This window comes from Pyxicephalus adspersus, chromosome 12 (assembly GCF_032062135.1).
Source record: "Pyxicephalus adspersus chromosome 12, UCB_Pads_2.0, whole genome shotgun sequence".
Lineage (NCBI taxonomy): Eukaryota > Metazoa > Chordata > Amphibia > Anura > Pyxicephalidae > Pyxicephalus > Pyxicephalus adspersus.
Genome location: NC_092869.1, coordinates 45,701,391 through 45,721,024, shown reverse-complemented (window position 1 = coordinate 45,721,024; position 19,634 = coordinate 45,701,391). Strand labels below are relative to the sequence as shown.

General features: G+C 37.0%; 1 protein-coding gene across 1 annotated transcript in view; it reads left to right on the top strand.

Moving 5' to 3' along the window:
• Positions 1-19,634, top strand: part of RPS6KA5 (ribosomal protein S6 kinase A5) — a gene marked incomplete at its 5' end in the record, with an annotated part of 42,017 nt that overhangs the window by 12,371 nt on the left and 10,012 nt on the right. The window contains 11 exon segments of the mRNA XM_072428525.1: positions 100-183; positions 1,637-1,740; positions 4,346-4,496; positions 5,817-5,975; positions 11,136-11,261; positions 12,809-12,942; positions 13,626-13,719; positions 14,246-14,416; positions 15,079-15,270; positions 16,079-16,238; positions 18,213-18,376. Of these exon segments, the coding sequence (XP_072284626.1) occupies positions 100-183; positions 1,637-1,740; positions 4,346-4,496; positions 5,817-5,975; positions 11,136-11,261; positions 12,809-12,942; positions 13,626-13,719; positions 14,246-14,416; positions 15,079-15,270; positions 16,079-16,238; positions 18,213-18,376 (1,539 nt within the window).

Below are 19,634 nucleotides of genomic sequence, written 5' to 3'. Positions count from 1 at the left end.
TGTATGTGTGTGTATGTGTATATATATATATATATATATATATATATATATATATATGTATGTATATAATATTATGTTAAACTATTGTTTTACTTTCAGAATGAAAGAGCGTACTCCTTTTGTGGAACTGTAGAATACATGGCACCAGAGATCGTCGGTGGAGGGGATTCTGGCCATGATAAGGTACACATTCTTCTATGATTTCCTTCCAAAGTACCCTAGAATGTTGGCAGTAGTGAATCTCCTATGTACAGCGGAACTTTTTTAGATGTAAAATCACCAAAATCTCATGTATCTGTAACATGTATATGTAATTTTCACACTTTTTCAATCAGCAACTTTGAATCAAATAATTTCTTATGGTCCTACTACAAAAGTCCTTGTTTAGGCCTTTCCTGTTTTAAGGTGACCATGCTCTATTACAATTGTACTCTAGCGTTGTCACACAGAATTCTGATGGGGACTTTAAAAAGCTGATTCAACACCTACTATGCAGATTTCCAATATTAAGCTAGTTACACACGTGCATTAATTGTCGTTAGAAAACGAACGACTAACGACAGATCAACGATTATGCATGATTATTTTGAATGATCGTATTGTGCGCAATTCTGTACATGCTGTAACAATACGATCATTCAAATATATTCCACCAATATTATACACACGCTAGATACGATCGTTTGAATGATGCAGGAAGTATTATGTAAAGGAGAAAGTCGTCGTCGACGGTCGTTCATTTCAAACAACAATCCTCGTTCATCGGCGTCGTTGTTCACTTTTTTTGTTAACGATTATCTGACGAACGGTCGTTTCCAACAAAAAAATATTGCATGTGTGTACGCAGCCTTAAGCTGCCAAATCAGTAGGCGGTGGATTTCTCTTCTATTTGAGCAAATTTGTCTGGTGTCCTGTTTTTTCTGCAACTGGAACCAAAGTGAAATTTCTCCAAAGAAAGATAGATTATTAAAGACTGGACAAAAGATATTACTCTTTCTCACTCGGTTGAGAACAGAAAAAAATGCATGTCTTGTGCCCGGGGGTTTTCTTAGTAAAGCAATGGACCAAGAAAGAGTAACCGTGTTCTCTTTCTGCAGCATTTTTGTTCAGGAAGCCAAGCCTAGATATGTAGAAAATGTTTATGGCTGTATACTGAATATACTCAGTTATAAGGCGATCCAAATATAGGCTTAGGTAGTTATTTTTACCTAAATAAAAATAGATAAACCAGAAAAATTAATGAGTTCTTTAAAGTAAACCTTTAGTTTTTTGGGAATTGTTTTAAAGTATGTAAACCCTTTCCATAAACTTATTTTTTTACCACCTTTTGTTCTGTTAAATATATCATTGGGTGTGTTTTGCAGTGTATGTTCAATCATCAGTAAGCATTATTCCCAGCTTTTTCTGTGGACTGCATAATGCCTCTTTCTTATAGAGGAAAAGGAGGGGGTGGTGTTCTGTAGTCCTAACATATTTCTTGCCCTCTATAGATCAGTACAGTGAGTGAGTAACCCTTGTACAGTAGTTGTGTTACTGAGAAAATAATGTTCTCAAAAAAGATTGCAAATTGTTCTTGCAGCTACATTCTCTTGGCTTTTAGCTTTTGACATTTCTTACTCACTTTACTTCCTTCCAGGCTGTAGATTGGTGGAGTTTGGGGGTTTTGATGTACGAGTTGCTGACTGGAGAGTCGCCTTTTGCTGTTAATGAGGGAAAAAACACTCATACGGACATCGGAAAGTAAGTCACAGAGCTGTAAGTAAAAGGGACTTCTGCCAGGTTATTATAAAATGCAGCAGCATCAGCCTCTTCAGTGGAGAAAAATAGGTTGGACCCTCAGGGTCATTTATTCTGAAGCAATGCAAAACAACAAGAATTGAAAGCCTTTCCAGACAATAATATAAATTACCGGGCTGATAAGGCTATAAAGGAAACATTTCAATTGGGCCAATACCAGGGACTCTACAGAGTTTACTTAAACGGGGTCATTAAACACAAAATCAATGATTTTGCCAGTAGGTATATTTATGCGGTGTAATGTTTACTGTGTATTTTAATCTTTCCGCCCTCATACTGACACACAAATACTGGAGTCACATTCTTTGTTTGGTCTGCATTGACATCAGGGCTGAAAGTGATGAAAAATCCAAAATTTTGTGGTCAGCAGAACAGGAATACAGCTATTCCTCATTGAAGGATTTACCTGCTTACTGACGGCTCGCATTTACAACCAACTTTCTGACGGCTAGACTGTACAGCAGCATGGCGTCTCCCCTTCATTCCTCTCTACTCCATCCTGTGTAGCAATCCTCCTCCATCTGGGTCTGCATGCTGTCAGTAAACCTGTTACTGATACATGCTTACAACATGAGCAGACCAGCTCTTTACGATGCTGCTTAATTTACTTAGCGCCCAGGTCATTGGAACGTAGTTGTTAAGTGAGAAGCTTTTGTAGCTGATATCATCTGAAAGGGATTCTTGTTCTGATGACAACTGTCTGAAAGGGGATTTTGAATTTTTAGTGATAGTTTTAGTGATATTACCTCTCTTTTCCCGGTATGTCTTCTACAGGACAGGAAGTTAGGGAAATTTTAGAAATTGGAAACAGATGGTATGAAAAACCTGACTGTGGTTTTAACTATTCAAACTTTTAAAAATTTCGGGTTTTGACTTTAAACATTCTTGTAAGAAAAAAAAAAAAGAAAAGAAAGAAGAAATGACACAACCATGAATGCTTTGTATGGAATGATTTGGCAAACTGTGATCATTTTTCTAACAACAGGTCACTGTAGTTCATTCTCCCTTTTTTTGCATTGCAGGTTATTTTTATACAATGTAGTAAATATTTTTTCCCATTTGGGTGGACCATGCCACATGCACATGTTTTTGTTTTTTAAAGTTTTTATTGTGATTTTTCAAAGAATTATTACCAAACAAGAATAAAATAAATAAACAATGAACAACAATTATAAACATTAAGGACATAATTCCTAAAACAATCTTAGAGAATTATTATTTTGTTATACAATTACTTCAATTTCTCCATATTAAAAGTGTATGAATGTTTGCAAAACACCTGAGCATGCACATGTTTTAACATGTCCATACTCTAAAATACTTGCAGTGTTAATAATCTGTGCTTTTAAACTCAGGGGTGCAAACAGGATCCAAAACCTGAACAGGTAAATTTTACCTTAAGATTTTAATTTGGAACAATTGGTGGTCAGGCAGGTTTTTTTTTATTGCAGAAGGGGACATGCAATGTTCCTTCTGCTATAATTGTTCTTACCTGCCTGATTGCCACACAGCTGTCAAATTTTGCTAGGCTGCGCATGAGCAGTTCAGTGTTTGGCAGTACCACTTCCTATGCACATGCCGGGAATAAACTAACTCCTGCATGCCCCTGCCTGGCCAATCACAATGGTCAAAGATCGTTTTCAGGAAGAGAAGGATAAAGATGGCAGCGCTCACCACTGGACGGGCAGGTGAGTATCACTGATATAGTTTTAAGGCTTTGGGATTAAAGCAAGTGAATATTCAAATGGGTGTATATTTAAAAAAAAAAAAAAAAAGTGCCTGAAGAATGCAATCCCAGTCATGCCTCTTTTCCTATAATGGGTTGTTCTGTGAAACTATATGCAGAGACTACTCCGACAGACACCGCAGGCTCCGTACCCACACTTAGTCCAGGAAGCATAGTTGTTCTGTTTGTTATTGGATAAAGAGTTCCACATCTGTAAATACCTTGTAGAAACTATTTGCTGTGTAGCAGACAATGAGCCGGATTTATTAAAGCTCTCCAAGGCTTGAGAGGATACACTTTTATCAGTGAATCTAGGTGATCCAGCAAACTTGAAATGGATCTGGTCTAGGATTCAAAACATTTGCTATCAAATAGCAAATTACATTGAAGAAATCCATTCCAGGTATTCTGCATTACCCAGCTTCACCGGTGAAGGTGTATTCTCTCCAGCCTTGGAGAGCTTTACTAAATCAGGCCCAATGTATTTCCTCTATGGGAAATACATGTGTGCCTAATGCTTTTAGAAAACCTTTTATTGAGTTGCATTGCGAAAGTTGATAATAAAAGCTTATTTGCCACAAGAGACAGAGGAAGTATCTAAAGATAACAGAGCAGCAAATGTAATGCAATCAATTATAATAATTAAAACCAGCTATTGTTTTGTTTTGTTTTTTTTNTTTTTTTTTTTTTTTTTTTTTTTTTTTTTTTTTTTTTTTTTTTTTTTTACAGGTCATATTTTATTTCATTTGTGTTATAAAAATGCACTTAATACACATTTCTGCCAGGGATATACACAGGTTATATATTTTTTTCCTTATGTAGGAGAATATTGAAAAGTGACCCTCCGTATCCATCAGGAATGGGTGAGCTTGTAAAAGATCTTATTCGGGGTTTATTGATGAAAGACCCTAAAAAGCGTTTGGGTTGTGGACCCGAAGGTGCTGATGAAATAAAGAAGCATCCGTTTTTTAAGGTGGGTATTGCAGCAATATTTTGCTTGGTTAAAAGTATTGCTCACCCTGCTATCTTTATTTAGACAAGGGATGACTGCACTTTAGTGACATCATACAAGCTTGTTAATGTTACCATACAGGGAAGATTGAGAGCAGAGAAAACTTTGCGTATAAAAACATATCTAAACAAGGACAGTCATATGGACTGAGCATGCAGTCTTTCAGAGGAGTACAATAATATGGATGGCCTTATCTTTATTAGGTTAGACTGGCGATATCTGGGAAGTAGAATTTTATGTATGGCATAATCTTCAGTTCCTTTCCATGTCTGTAAATGTATCTGAATTACCAGCCTCCATGGGTTCATTTGTACCACAATGAATTGCACTGCAACACAGGAATTTAAGTAGGTTGGCATTGGGCCTCAGTGCAGCACAAAATGCAGCACAGAGCATTGTGCCATGGAGAGGTGGATTCAGGGGCCAATACCAAAGTCTGGCAACCCACTGCAACAATACCATGCATTTCATTGTGTTACTATATTAAACATTTTAATGCATGTTGTGGTATGAATGGATCCAACTTACCGGTAGTCTTGTGCATTTAAGGTCTCTGAATCCTGGGCACATTTTATAACAAATGTTCTGATTTCTTCTCAACTTGGAATGAAGATTAGTCATCAGCAGAATAAAAGAAGCATTGCTGTAGCTTGTGATAACACCTTACCTGAATACGTGTTCAGGGATAGGGACTTACTAGGCGGTGAAGCAGCAGATGTTGCAAGTACAGGTAGCCCCTGACCAAGACAAACTGCACAATTGTTTCTTTTTGCATATCAGCACAGCTTGTTCCAGAAGTTAATGAATGTCTAGGCTCAAATAAATACATTTATTTATTTAATTATTTATTTTTGCTTTGTTTGTGATTAACTCATAGTGAGGGTTTTTTTACAGTAACTGACACCATGCTGCCTAATAATATGCTGAGGCAAACGTCCTAATTGCATTTATTAAAAAAATGTACCTGTTCTGACTTACAAATACGAATTCAACTTAACAACAAACCTACAGTCCCTCTCTCGTATGTAACCCAGGGACTACCTGTAGAGGGCTTAGATTGACTTCATTCATCTGAATTACATAGAAATAATAAATAATAGAATAGAACAGTTCACATTTGTGATTTACTTCACTACATTCACTGGTTCACCAGAGTTTTTAATTCAGTATTTAAATACCTGAAATGAAGAAAGATCTGTTAATGAACGTGTATAGGAAAATAAAATGAACTTGGACTTTGAGTCATCCTTTAAACAATGTTCTTTGCCTATTGTTTTGCAGACAATTAATTGGGATGATTTAGCAGCCAAGAAAGTCCCTGCGCCATTTAAACCTGTCATTAAGGACGAACTGGATGTAGGGAATTTTGCTGAAGAGTTTACAGATATGGATCCCACGTACTCCCCTGCTCTACCTTCAAGCGCTGACCGAATATTTCAGGTAGTAAAGCTTGGCATAAATGATATCGTACCAGTGGCCAATTCTGTGTTTGTGTATTGGACCTCTGTGTTCTAAGTTTCTACTATTCACAACTTCTCTGCTGGGGTTGGAGAATGAGTCACCCATCTGAGTTCTTTTTTTAAATTCTGGGTCATGAAATCTCAGGGATTGCTGAATTTGTGATGATAGGGAAAAGCTTTAACATTATTAAATTGTACCTATGTAGCTTATGTAGGAATTATAGCAATGTTTTATCTCTTGTAATCAAACATCCATTGGCATTGAAACTACTGATTTTGTATTCTCTAAAATTGAGCTAAAATTAGATTTTTTTTTTTTTTATTTGAAAAACAGTTTCTAGTTCTTCTTGTTGTGGTGTTACATGGCTTTGTTTGCGAGGGAAAGCTACTTGATCATAATTCTTATCATGTGACCGTTGTCATTTACAAAGCCATTGATATCCATCATCTGCCTATATAGTTATGGAATAACTATAAAGTAAAATGAATGGCTTTGGTAATAGTTAAAAAAGAGCCGGATCGAAGAAGGTTTTGCCAAAGTAAAATATTGTATTGAATGATAAATCTCATATTACCATACAAAACATTCTCATCATGTGGACCACAATTAACTTGTGGTCTTAGGAGACATTTACAATTTAGGCCCAAGGGGCACTCTACAGTAGTCATCTAGCATTGGATAGATGCATGCAGCCATATATTAGACTTGTTGGTGGGTATTTACTCGTGTAGACTGTTGTACCTGACGCGTTTCGCCCTGCTAACCCTGCTTCCTCAGGGTTAGCAGTACAATAGGATAATGTTATACAAGTAGTTGATATAATATAAATTTTCACACATACACACATAAATGTTAAAGTAATATTGATTGGCTCTGCTAATAAATAAAGACAAATTTTGATTGCTTTCTTGATAAACATTGCCATGTTATCACCATTATAATGCATACATTATTACCATGGGATTCGTTTTGGGGTTGGTGTTGATATAATTTGGGTCCAGCAAAGGTTTTTTTTTTCTGTTACAGTTTTTCATAGAAATACAAAGAACAGAAAATGAGAAAATACAGGTAGGGAAGTAACAAACAAAGGGAAAGCATTGTGTGTAGGCAAAACACAAAATACAGCTGTTCACATAAATTGGAATTGTATATAGTCCATAGATCAGCTAGAGTGCGAATTGTAGAATGTCCAAATACACTAACCCCATATAATGCTATTCTGCCTGGAAGGAGAGTGCATCAAGCTTTTGGGGAACAGGTCACATATATGCAGCATTGGTTATGAGCATCCAGAAAGTGGCCTAGAGGGGAAAGAGGGAGAATAGAAGAATGAGGAAAGGACAGGAGAACAGGTATAGGGACAGTAATAGGAAAGGTTTGCTTTAAGCCTCAGAACTGCATTATTATTATTATTATTATTATTATTATTATTATTAATAATATTAACCTTCCTAGCGGTTCATTTCTTTCCGGTTTTATACGTCTAAAAGCGGTACATTGTTTTTCATGAAAATCTACTTTACAGTATATTATAATAGTATGAGTATAATAAAGCTTGAAACACAAAATCATGTAAAAATAATAAATTGAATAAATTAAAAAATCTATATATTAAAAAAAAAAATTTAAATTAAAAAAAAAATACATATTATACTCATACTTTTGTGTATACTGTAAAATAATTGTTCTTGAAAACAATGTACTGATTTTACACATATAAATACATTGTATTGCATTCAATACAGTTATTTTGTATTGAATGCAATACAAATGGTTTTTGAATTTCCCGCCCCGCCAGCAACGTACACACGCCTTGACGACACCGTGATCTCCCCGGTGACTCATCGGGTGCAGAAGCCGGTCGGAGGAAGAAGAAAGAACACAGAGATCGCGGTGATGGACAACGCGGGATGGCGGCGGATTAGGTAAGGCTGTATTTACTATTACCTTCCAAAGGGTTTACATATCCCGAGTGTGACTCGGAATTACTGCTTTCAGCAACTTTTTTTCTACCCCGGGTTTATTGCTAGTGAGGTTAATAATCATGATTTTTAAAGCTCCAACATACATTGTGACCTTACATCCACCAAAAATCTTGCTTACTACGTCTTATCTAATGGAAACATGGCCATATATCAAGTTCTTCAACCAATATTGGAATAGCCACTCTCATCCTTTACAACTCTTTCCACTTAAAGAGATTCTAGGTGCAGTTGTTGTGGCCATAATAATCACATAGTGCTTGCAGACCATGCTGTAGGGGCCTCTTAGGTTATCATTGTCATTTGTGGAAACATTTTCCGGTTTTACAAATAATTCCACTTTCCTAAAGGAGCATGCAAATGAAGCTAGAGGTATTCAATTTTTTTGCACCCGTTTAGGTAAATGTAATGTGTAATGGTAGCGTCCTGGTCTGTTTTTACCCATAAGCACAGAAGTGTTTTATGTCACAGATGACTACTTAAAACTGAAAATATTAGTTCTGTAGGGACTCCAAGAACAAGGGTAACTGTATGCATAACCATATCAGTCAATGAGTAGTTTGGCTTTCACCAGAGAACACTTTTAACCCAGCAAACAGGGTAATGATGTTACACTGTGGATTCTCTCATTTCAATGTCTTTACCCAGAATCCTTTGCATAAGTAAACAAAACAGAGGATATTTGGCTCCAATGCATTTACGCAGCTTTGGCACATCCCAAGACATCCAAATATTTTTTTTTACAAGCACAGTAACAGCTGCATCAAATTTTTATCCTCTTCATTTGTACCATTCATGCCACGTTGAAACACAATGATTACACAGGTTTCTGCGCATCAACGTTGACCCCCAAACTGTATATTACAACTGTTCCATGTTTACATGCAGACTTCTGTTGGTTTAATAATAAATGAGCAGCCAATTTTTCATCAGGCTAATCCTTTCTGCTTGCAGATTATTTGTATACAGGCTGTTGCAAGGTTTGGGGAAATATTTACTTCCATGGAAATAAGGAGCTCAGCTTGGATCTGCTTCACAGTCCTGCTTTATATATTTTTTTTCTTTTCTTTGAAAATTTATATGCTGATAGAACAATCCTTTGGTGGGATTATGAACTAATAAAAAACAATTCCAGGCAACAAGTAAACACATTTAATGTAATATTTGTTATCCAGTAAATTCAGCAAGAAGTTAAAAACGTCATCTTATTTATGTTTAAGGATGAACACATTTAGTACACGCACCCCAATAAAGGAGGACAGTAGATGTGTACTCCCTGGAGGTTGATCAATGTCCCCTATTACTTCTTCCCACATCAATACTCACAATATTACTTCAAATGTATGCAAGTGGATGCATCTGATATCTGGATTCTTATTTCTGGTTTAATATATAAACCAGTCTGGGTGGGAGCAAGGAGGTATCGCCAATTCACCAGCAGATGTGTTCCAGGATCACCAGATTACAGACCAGAGGGACTGCAACGGCTTCATTTTATTCCCTTTTGTATTTATTCTGGTGATCCTGGAACACATCTGCAGGTAGAGCAAAGCACCCTTTTCGCTCTTACAGACTTTCGACATGACGTATGCTTAGTCTGTTGGTTTGTAACAATTTATGGCTCTAACCATGATTTCTTTTTGTACTGCATCAGCATGTGTTTCTCCCAATGAAGATCAACTTGCTTGTACACCTAAAGCAGCCTTTTGTGCATTCCTTATTTTGGCTACACAACCTCTAACAGGCTAAACTATGGATTTAGGTGGTGCTATTTTGAATCTGTCATGTTCATTTATTAGCACCTTTTTTCATTTTTTTTTAACAGGGAAAAATGCACGGGGGAGGTGTCTCTCTTCCATTTTTCCATCAAAAGCTCACATGCCGGTCACCAGATTATCCGGTTTGCTGAACTACAGCCATTAGTGTCAGTTTGTGTAACAGTAGTGGACCATCAAATGTCACAAATCAGGAAAATAAACCCGCATTTCCAAAGCTCCTTCTGTGGTGCGTCCCAGGCCATCCTGCCTTGTTGGAAATGTATAAATCTGACATTTAAAAGAGTTATTTATAACCAGGCAAACTATTGATTTTGCTGTAAAGAGGTTTGTTGCTTTTATAAAGTACATTAACAGCCCACATAGTCAACAGATCAGAACTGAAGTTTACATAGCATCTGTAATTTGCATTCTTCAGTGCAAACAATTCTACAGACAAATTCAGGATTGTTTTACATTCTCCTTCTGTGAAATTCAATCACTTTTTTTTATTATTTAATGATATTTCAAACAGGCAATAACTGATTTTTTTCAGTGATTTACCTCTGAATACCTATAGAGGCCAAAAGCTATTTACCCCATTTGCTTTTGCTGAACAGATTCTATGCATGGTTTCCCACCACCAGTGTTTCTTTTAAAAGTAGTGACACGTTTTGTTTGAGGGTCCTGGAGCTATTCCCAAAGTCATTCTTTTCCACTATTTCAGGTTAAATGTTGAGCATTCAATACTCTGAGCCTGTGCTATCAAGGACCTGTCATTACGCAGACCCGGGCTCCATTGTGCTTAGGAAAGGTTTGGGGGTTTTGTTAATCCTGGATGCCTGCTTTAAGATACAATTTATGCTAAGAAAGTGGAGGAGAAGTAGAATCACATAGGCGTCTTTTTTAACCAGAGTTTCTCCAAAGGTTGCTAGAGGTTCCTTAAACAATGAGCAATTTTTAGGTCATTTTAAGTAACACCAATAATCTTTTTTTTGGCTATCTGTAAGGGTGACATTCTTCCGAATGGCCAGCAATGTCAAAGGCATTTTCCCGCTGACCTCCCACTAATTTACTGTGAGCTGCGGATATAGTAATTATAGAAGGGGTTCCCTGAAGACCTTAAAGTTATTTTAAAGGTTCCCCTATGTTAAAAAGCCTGAAAAAAACTTGTGCAAGAAAAAACTGGTTTCAGACTTTTACCTTTAAAAAAAAAAAAAAAAAAAAAATCAGTTGAATCTTTTTTTTCATTACTACTGAAGAAGATGAGCAAAAATTGTGTCAAAATAAAGGGCAAATGAGGGAAAATAAATCATTATATATATACAAAAAAGCATGCTGTATTTAAAGTGCCTATTACTTTATAAGGAATAACAATAACATGTTTTCTATTTTATTTTCAGGGCTATTCCTTTGTTGCTCCATCCATCTTGTTCAAGCCCAATGCTGCCATTGCAGATCCTATCCAGTTTCACCTGGGGACGGAGCGCCCCGGCGTCACAAACATAGCGAGAAGCGTCATGATGAAGGTACCGCCTTTATAGTCTGTATGGTCCCAACAGTTATTTTAGGGATAATGGTGTGATGAATTATTTGCATAAAGCACAATATTGTGCAGTGTCGGCTGGTTTCATATTAGTCTTCGTGCCACACAGAGCACTAAGAGCTGTTAAATGTAGTTGCTGATTGAGTAAAATTCGCACATAGCTTACAGAGCATTTTAGCTTCTGAAATACTGCATGATGTGAAGACCGATCTGCCCAACTTGAGTCTTGTCCAGGTCACAAATTTGTTCCTCTACATACATGAGCTGCACAAATCTGATTGATTTTTGTAATAACTCATTCTGAAAGGCCCACAACACACACACTCAAATGATATTCTACATTTCTGAACGTGAGGTAGGGATGTGGTGCGCCACAATAAAGATGGGAGCTCTCATTCTTTGTGGGCTAGTTCACAAAAGTGATGAGGTTGCAGTGCTATTACCGCTTCCCCACACCCAGAAATATTACCGACAGTTGAAATGCTACAGGTAGCATCTCGCCTGTGGTGACCCATAGGGTAATATAGGGAAGTAGGGTACAGTTAAAGCAGAAGTAAATACAAAACTAACCCAAAATAATAAAATCACACTTACCTTCAATCCCGCAGATCAGTTTATCCGTCGGGAGGTTTCTTCCATCAGGTACCGCGTCGTCCTGGTATGCGTTTTTGGCACAGCAGAGAGGGGAGCTCCAGGGGCTGCCATCTTCTCCTCTCGTCTTCTGTGTTCTTTTTCCTATGTCATCCCATCTTGCACTACACAGGCACAAGTTCCGGTGACGTAGATTGGGGAAAAAAATTTGCTGATCTCCCTGCGCATGCATGAGATCGGCAATTTTTTTCCCTATTAATAAAAGGGCTCCTGCTGAGCCCGAGCATCTCTGGCATGTGCAGAAGGAGCAGCCAAAAGCCTCCCGGGATGCGTGACGTAGGTATCCCGGGGGGTTCTGTGCTCCCAGTCATGTTGCAGTTAGGAGCATGCCTAGTGCCGAATTGCTCGTGTGGTGCCAGCTTGGCAACCATTTTTTTAGGTGTTTTTTAGGTGCTTATCAAAGACTTTAAGTGAAACCTATTCCGCTATCCTCCTATAAAGGTTTGCCAGCCCTCAAATGTACACCTGCACGAACCCCTTGGGGTGTCTTGAAAAAAAAAACTCAATCCTTTCAAAATCTGTACATGCTATAAGAAAAAATATGGTTTGGGGCTTTTTAAAAGTCTGCAATGTGCTTGTCAAAAGTGGTAAAAAAAAACAATGTTTCAAATGCTTATAATGCAAATGTAAGTAGCTGAAAGGGTTAAACAGATTTAATGTTGTATGATATGATTCTTGAAAAGTCCAAAGCCTGGCAGGTTATGGTGCCACGTTTTTCCATGCTTTTTGCAATTCCCCGTTTATGTATTCTTCTGCAGACAGGGTTAATAAACTTCACTCTCGCAGCATGTCTCTGCTCAAAATTACAAGTAAATTTTTCAGCATTTTTTCCATGTAAAATGCTTACTTTTCAATCGCATGCCTTTCATTTTTTGGCAGGACTCCCCTTTTTATCAGCACTATGAGCTTGATCTGAAGGAGAAGCCGCTGGGCGAGGGCAGTTTCTCCATCTGTCGAAAATGCCTGCACAAAAAATCCAATCAGGAGTATGCTGTGAAAATAATCAGCAGACGGTACGTGGCTAGGCGAGGGAGATTCAGTCTTCAAGGACTTTAAATAATCATAAGGCCTGAGCTGTGTGCATGATGTGTCCCTCAAGCTGGGTACTTTTCATACAACCAGCACAAACTGGGAAGCTTGTGGGATAAAAAAGCTTTCTGGAAATATATCAAAAGTAAAAAATGTCCTGTTTTTTTGTTTTTTTTTGTATAGCCATAAAATTTTAAATAGCCATAACATTTTAAAATTCAATACAGATTTATTAATCAGCTTGCAGTCTCTCCTGGTCCTCTAGCGCATAGATCACACTGATCTTTGCACCAGAAGAGCTGACACTCTAATATTCTTATCACAGCACACTGCTTGCTATCATTCTTCATTATGGCTTTTATATGTCAGTACATTTGCTCATGTTAATGAGTATACATACTTAACGTTGTTCCTTGATCCTTTTTTTAAGTATTTTTTTGCTGTGTATCTATAAAAAATTATTGTAGCGTGTACACCTATAGATTTTCACATATCAGTAACTTAAACCTAATCTAATAAAGTAGTATTATCCAGATTGAGATTTATAAACAGAATTAATACGTATCTGTTGGACTAGTGTGTCCTTTTCAAATGTGAGATTTGCACAGTAAAAGAAGCATAGTGACATTATTACAACATAATTTTTGTTATTTTTCTTTTTCTTTAGTATGGAAAGCAACACACAGAAGGAAATAGCGGCAATGAGACTTTGTGAAGGCCATCCTAATATTGTAAAACTGCATGATGTTTACCATGACCAGGTAGGTAAAACACCCTATATATGATCCTTGCTGTTTTTCTAGTCATACATTTGTGTGCTCAGCTGGGACAATATGAATGTTGTTTTTTAGGATTCAACCACTATCTCATGCAAATTACTAAATACCTTTGGAAATGAAATTGTCACACTTACCTGTTCCTCACTAAAGCACAGGTGCCTCTCTCTTGTGCTTTGCAGACAGTTCTGACTCTGAGTGTGCCTGCATTTCCAAGCTTTATCAGTTTCACCCATCCTGCCCACTAATCAGGAAATAGCCTCTTAATCACCCCTAGCTATTTAGCTAGCTCAGATACAGAACTTCATGCAAGATGTCACAATTAGTGCCAAGCCCCCCTAGCTTTACTAAGCATTTCCTCTACACCTGTTGGCTAAATTAAGTGCTTTCCCTTTCCAGCTCCTGTGTTAACCCCTTGTTGCCCAGTCCTTTGTTTCCCAGACAATTTCCTTGTGATATAGGGGGTATACGTGTCCATTCAGGATGGTGATAAGTCATTGTTCTTTTCCAGCTTCATACTTTCCTTGTCATGGAGTTACTGAAGGGAGGGGAACTGTTTGAACGAATCAAAAAGAAGAAAACTTTCAGCGAGTCGGAAGCCAGCCACATCATGCGGAAACTGGTGTCTGCAGTTAGTCACATGCATGATGTCGGAGTTGTTCATAGGGACCTGAAACCGGAGGTATATCTAGAAATACAAAAAAATAAAATTAGAACCACTGTAAGGTTGTAAAGCTGAATGTGTTAGTTTTTCCTCCCAATCCTGTTTAATCTAACATACATCTCTGGACAGAAAAAGAAGGAAAATCCACAGCCAGCAAAAGAAACCTGAACAAGGTTTTAATCCTTCCCCTTAAAAAAAAAAAAACACATTTTTTCTACTTTGGGTAAATCCTCACTGTCAAAATCCTGCCTTTGTTATGTCCTTTAAACCTGAAAATGTATCTGGTTATGAAGTTAGTAAATACAATATAAGACTACGTACACACGTGCAATGGTTCTCGTCTGATATCCGGCTCAGGGTCGATATCAGACGAGAATCTGGCGTGTGTACAGCACCCTGGCGGATCCACGGACTACGGATGACGAACGATCGTAATAAAAGCGAAGGGGGAGAGCGCGCAGTAGGGTGCCGCTCCGTCTTTCTTCCCCCTCCTCTCTCCATAGAGCAGAACAGTGCTGTATGTACAGCACTCGTTCATGCATCGTGCAGTCCTTAGTCGCTGAAAAGGATCGTGAAAGAAACAATTATTGCAAGTGTGTACCCATCATAAATGCTGTTATTAAATTACTTTGCTGTTTTGTCATTGTATGCTTTATTGTCTTTTTTTTTTTTTCCCTCAGAATTTTCTTTTTACAGATGAAAGTGACGGTTCTGAAATAAAAATTATAGATTTTGGTTTTGCACGGTTAAAGCCTCCAGACAATCAGCCGCTGAAAACGCCCTGTTTTACACTCCATTACGCTGCGCCAGAACTCCTGAATGATAATGGCTATGATGAATCCTGTGACCTGTGGAGTCTCGGTGTCATTTTAGTGAGTATAAAGAATTAAAATCTGTTAAAAAAAAAAAAAATGTGTATTTTATTTAAAATTAGTCATCATTAGTTTCTTTGAGCAAAATAACATGATTGAGTCTGTCAGTAGCATTAGCAATAGGGGCATGGGCCATACATGGGTAATTATCATAATCAATTGAGCAGTTCATTTCATAGAACTAATAAATTATTCATTTATGAATAAGGCTGACAAAAAATCATTGATATCTTTTAAAGACATTAAGGAACCTCAATCTGTAAGGTCTGAAAATTGTGACCTCCTAATTGTACTGATCGTATCTGATCTGGTCTTTGCAACCTCTCAATCATTTTCTATTTGTTTAAATTTTGGAGAATGCCTGCATACTTGTATTAACTTATTTGAAAATATGCACATTTACATTGCAATTGATTAAAAAAATTAGTGCGCGCTAGCTTTAATCAAATTCTACCTGTCAGCGCCAGAGTTACCCTTTGACTACTTAAATAAAGGGAAAATATAAATACATTCCTTAGGTAAATCTGGTGGTCCAGGGACAGGTGTGACAGGTGTGTGTAAATTCTTTTCCTTACACGATTCTTTGGCTTGCTACAAAGTTTGCTTCTCAAATAAATTTCATTATATAAGATCATAAACTACATTATTACCTAAACATTCATAATATTGGGCGAATAAAACTCATTTCTGGCCAGTGCCCCAACTTAGTGCTTTTCTAACACTTCTGAATGCTGGGGTCCTTCCAGCTGAGCCACCCACTCATTCTTGCTTTTGTTTTTTAATACTTTACCTTTTTTCTTTGTTTCAGTACACCATGCTGTCGGGTCAGGTGCCTTTTCAGTGTCACGACAAGATGGTATCTTACGCCACAGCAGAGGACATCATGAAAAAGATAAAGCAGGGAGATTTTTCCTTTGAAGGAGACAGCTGGAAAAATGTCTCGCAGGAGGCCAAAGATTTGATACAAGGTATATATTAGTAGACTATCATGCTTATCATGAAATGTATTAGGTCATAAATGTGGGTTAATTATTATAATTATTGTTCTTTGTTTATATGATATGTTATTGCTTTTGTTCTCAGCATACAAGTTTGGGGAAATATGCAACAAATAACGATCAGAGGCTCTTGCATCACATTGAGCATTACTAATTTGACCTAAATATTTTTTCTTTTTGTTGAAGTCTTGTTACAAATGTCTGTTTTAAAAACGAAGTAGGATTCAAATTATTATTGCATTAAAAAACAATCACACCAAGGAAGCAAATCATTGAAATAGTTAACAGAAACAGAAAATAACTTTAAGGTTATAATAATCTTTAACGAGGCCCCATCCATAAAATTTAGAATTTCCCTGTAATAATGAGGCATCTATAAACAGGACCTGTATTGCTGTGCCCTAGAAAGGCAGACACAGGTCAAAAGACTAATCTCCAAAACTTCATTATTGTCCTACTATGCCTTAATACTAATTATGAACACTATAAATATATATAACACAATATTTATATGCCTTGTTCTGCACTATAAATCTTTGTGGGTTGGCTATCTTTGTAGAGGCATTTTCATGTCAGAATTTTCCCCCGAATGACTGGTAATCTAGAAATGGTGGGAGAATATTCAAGAAGAATGTTGAAGGGTGGAGAAAGCACAGATCATAGAATGAATGAAGCAGAAATAGGGAGATTCTTGCACTTCAGATCCTCAGGTACAGCTTCCTCTCCAGCAAGGGGATCATCAAATCTTCTGCGAATAGCAGTCAGAGACAGCAGTTTCTTCCATGATTTTACTTCAGATACAATGCTTTAAGAATGCAGCACTGTACTTCGCTACTTTTTAGGAGGTATTTAAAACAAAAGATAGATCTACAATGTTTAAGTAAAATTATTTTTTTCTGAATATTTCCTATTTTATTTTTTAATTTGGGAAACTTGAACAAATGTGTTTTTTTATTCTTTATTTTTTTTTTTACTAAGCTTCTATTTATTGCCATAAAATAATATTGCTGCTTTGTGACTTGCCCAAAGTCCAGACAATCTAGCATTGTAGCTGGAAGATTGTAGAAGTATTTTATTTTTTGATTGGAGATAGGAGCATCGGCAAGGCAAAGTCACTGTACAAGAAATCTAAGCAGGTAGAAAAGCCTGCATTAGACACTTAGTTATTCCCATGTTCTCTTACATTTGATAAAGAATAACAAGTTTATGTACATGCCACTCAGTTGTGCAGTTTTATTCCCAATGTATTACTATTTGTTTAACTTTTCTGATTTCTATGTGTACATTTAAATAAAATGTTACAGTTAAAATACAACCATTACATTGATGGGAGGGAGAATGAAACTTGAGGATTGGACGACAAGCACAAGAAATGATAATTATTTATTATTGCATGGGGAATAGATTCCAATAAGAAGAAAAATAGCAGTGGCAGGGTGGTTTGTAATGACTGATGATAACAAAAATCATACAAAAACATACCTAATCACCATTGCAGTATAAAAAAATCAGAAAGCAATAAAAAGAATTTGCCTACAAGACAGGGAACATTTGTAAAATCTTTGTGAAAATTTTTGTTGTGATGCATTTTGGTGTTGATGCTTCTTCAGGCCGAGATTCAAAATTATTGCCAAAAGTAGGACCCATTAGTGTGTTCATCAAGGTTGCCTGCTTAATGCCATAAAGGAAAACTCAACAAGTATCCTCCATATAGAGGGAATACAGACAGACAGAAAAACAGCTCTAAGCTGGTTCAATGATGTCATTAGAAATCAAGAAAAAATAAATAGACAAAAAATAGCATCATGCACTCTGGGATGCCTTCATGGTAGTGGTATGAGTTAGATGGGCTTTGATTATGTCCACATGTGTGTAAAAATAGGGCTGATGCTTAGTTGTGATTTATGTTTTTCTGATAATACAGTTTTGCTTTGTTTTTTTTAGGGCTTCTCACTGTGGATCCGAATAAAAGAATTAAGATGTCTACGCTGAGATATAACGAATGGCTTCAAGATGGCAGCCAACTATCTTCCAACCCTCTGATGACCCCTGATGTCCTCGGCTCTGCCGGAGCTTCCGTACACACACATGTCAAGGCTACTTTTCATGTGAGAGTCTGTGATACATTCCTACAGCCTGTATGACAAATATAATGTCCTCATGGCTTTCATGTCACAACCTGCAGGAACTGTCTTGAACCCGATTTTTGGCTTACTCACTAGAATGAAATTGCATGTTTTCTAAGCAAGTTAGGTAGCACAAAAATACTTTTTATGGGTTAGCCCTGCCCCAGATTACTCCCTGGTAATCCTGTAATTGCAGACCGCAACATATTAAAGTACAAAAGGACAGGGAACACAATTTTGGATGCACAATGTATGCAAACAGCTTCTTAGAATTGCCTGTAGCACTTATTAGGCAGCTGAGCTGTATGTATTTTAAACACTTTCTCTTTCTTCCTAAAAGACCAAAACACAAAAACAATATTATATATAATAATATTATATATAATTCGCAATAATATTAACCCAACCAATGGTCCTCATGTTTGGTACATCTTTTACTGATTCCAAGGAATTAAAGATTTTTCTAGGTTGCCTGGTAATCCTTCGAGTGCTTAAAGAAATAAACTACAGTACCAAAAAGAGTTCTGCTGTGGATGCACAGTAATTACAAAAAGCCTTTTTTTAATTGCTTGAACTAATTGTTAAATGGGAAGGACTAGTAGGCATTTAAATGCTTCTTCCTTTTACATCTGACAGTGCAGCCCTCCTATTTTTGCAAGCCTTAAACCTTTCCATCATGATGCAACTTTTGTGATTATGGGTATATCACGCAGCACTGGCAAAAGTCTTCTAATTTTGCAGCTAAAAGTTGCAGCTTGTCAATAATATTACATATAAAACTTTAGAGAACTTTACTATAGGTTCCTTCCCTTTTTTAATTTAAAGGGTACAGTATATCTGGCCTATATAGTCTTTTTTTTTTTTTTTTTCACGTCAGAAGGTTTGTTGTAATTCTGGCCCTTACTTTTACTTTCCCATTGCACTCTATTCACCCAGAGAAAATAAGCAGTCCTAAACTTCAAGGTATGAGTGGTTCACACACCCTCCTTCCATATGACACTGATGCTTGTCTATTGTGTTGGCTCAGACACCCAATGCAGTCGAATGGAGGTGAGGTTAAAGTCTTCAGCCTTTCTTTTTACTGCTTAACATCCAGGAATGTTGTGACTCCTGTTATGAAAACTTTGGTGTATTACTATGCCTGTTTGTGTGCTGCTAGAGCTTATATTCATTATATTCATTGTTTGGAAGGTTCCAGGGTAGGTGGAACAACTCCACCTGCTGCTGAATTCTTGAAGAA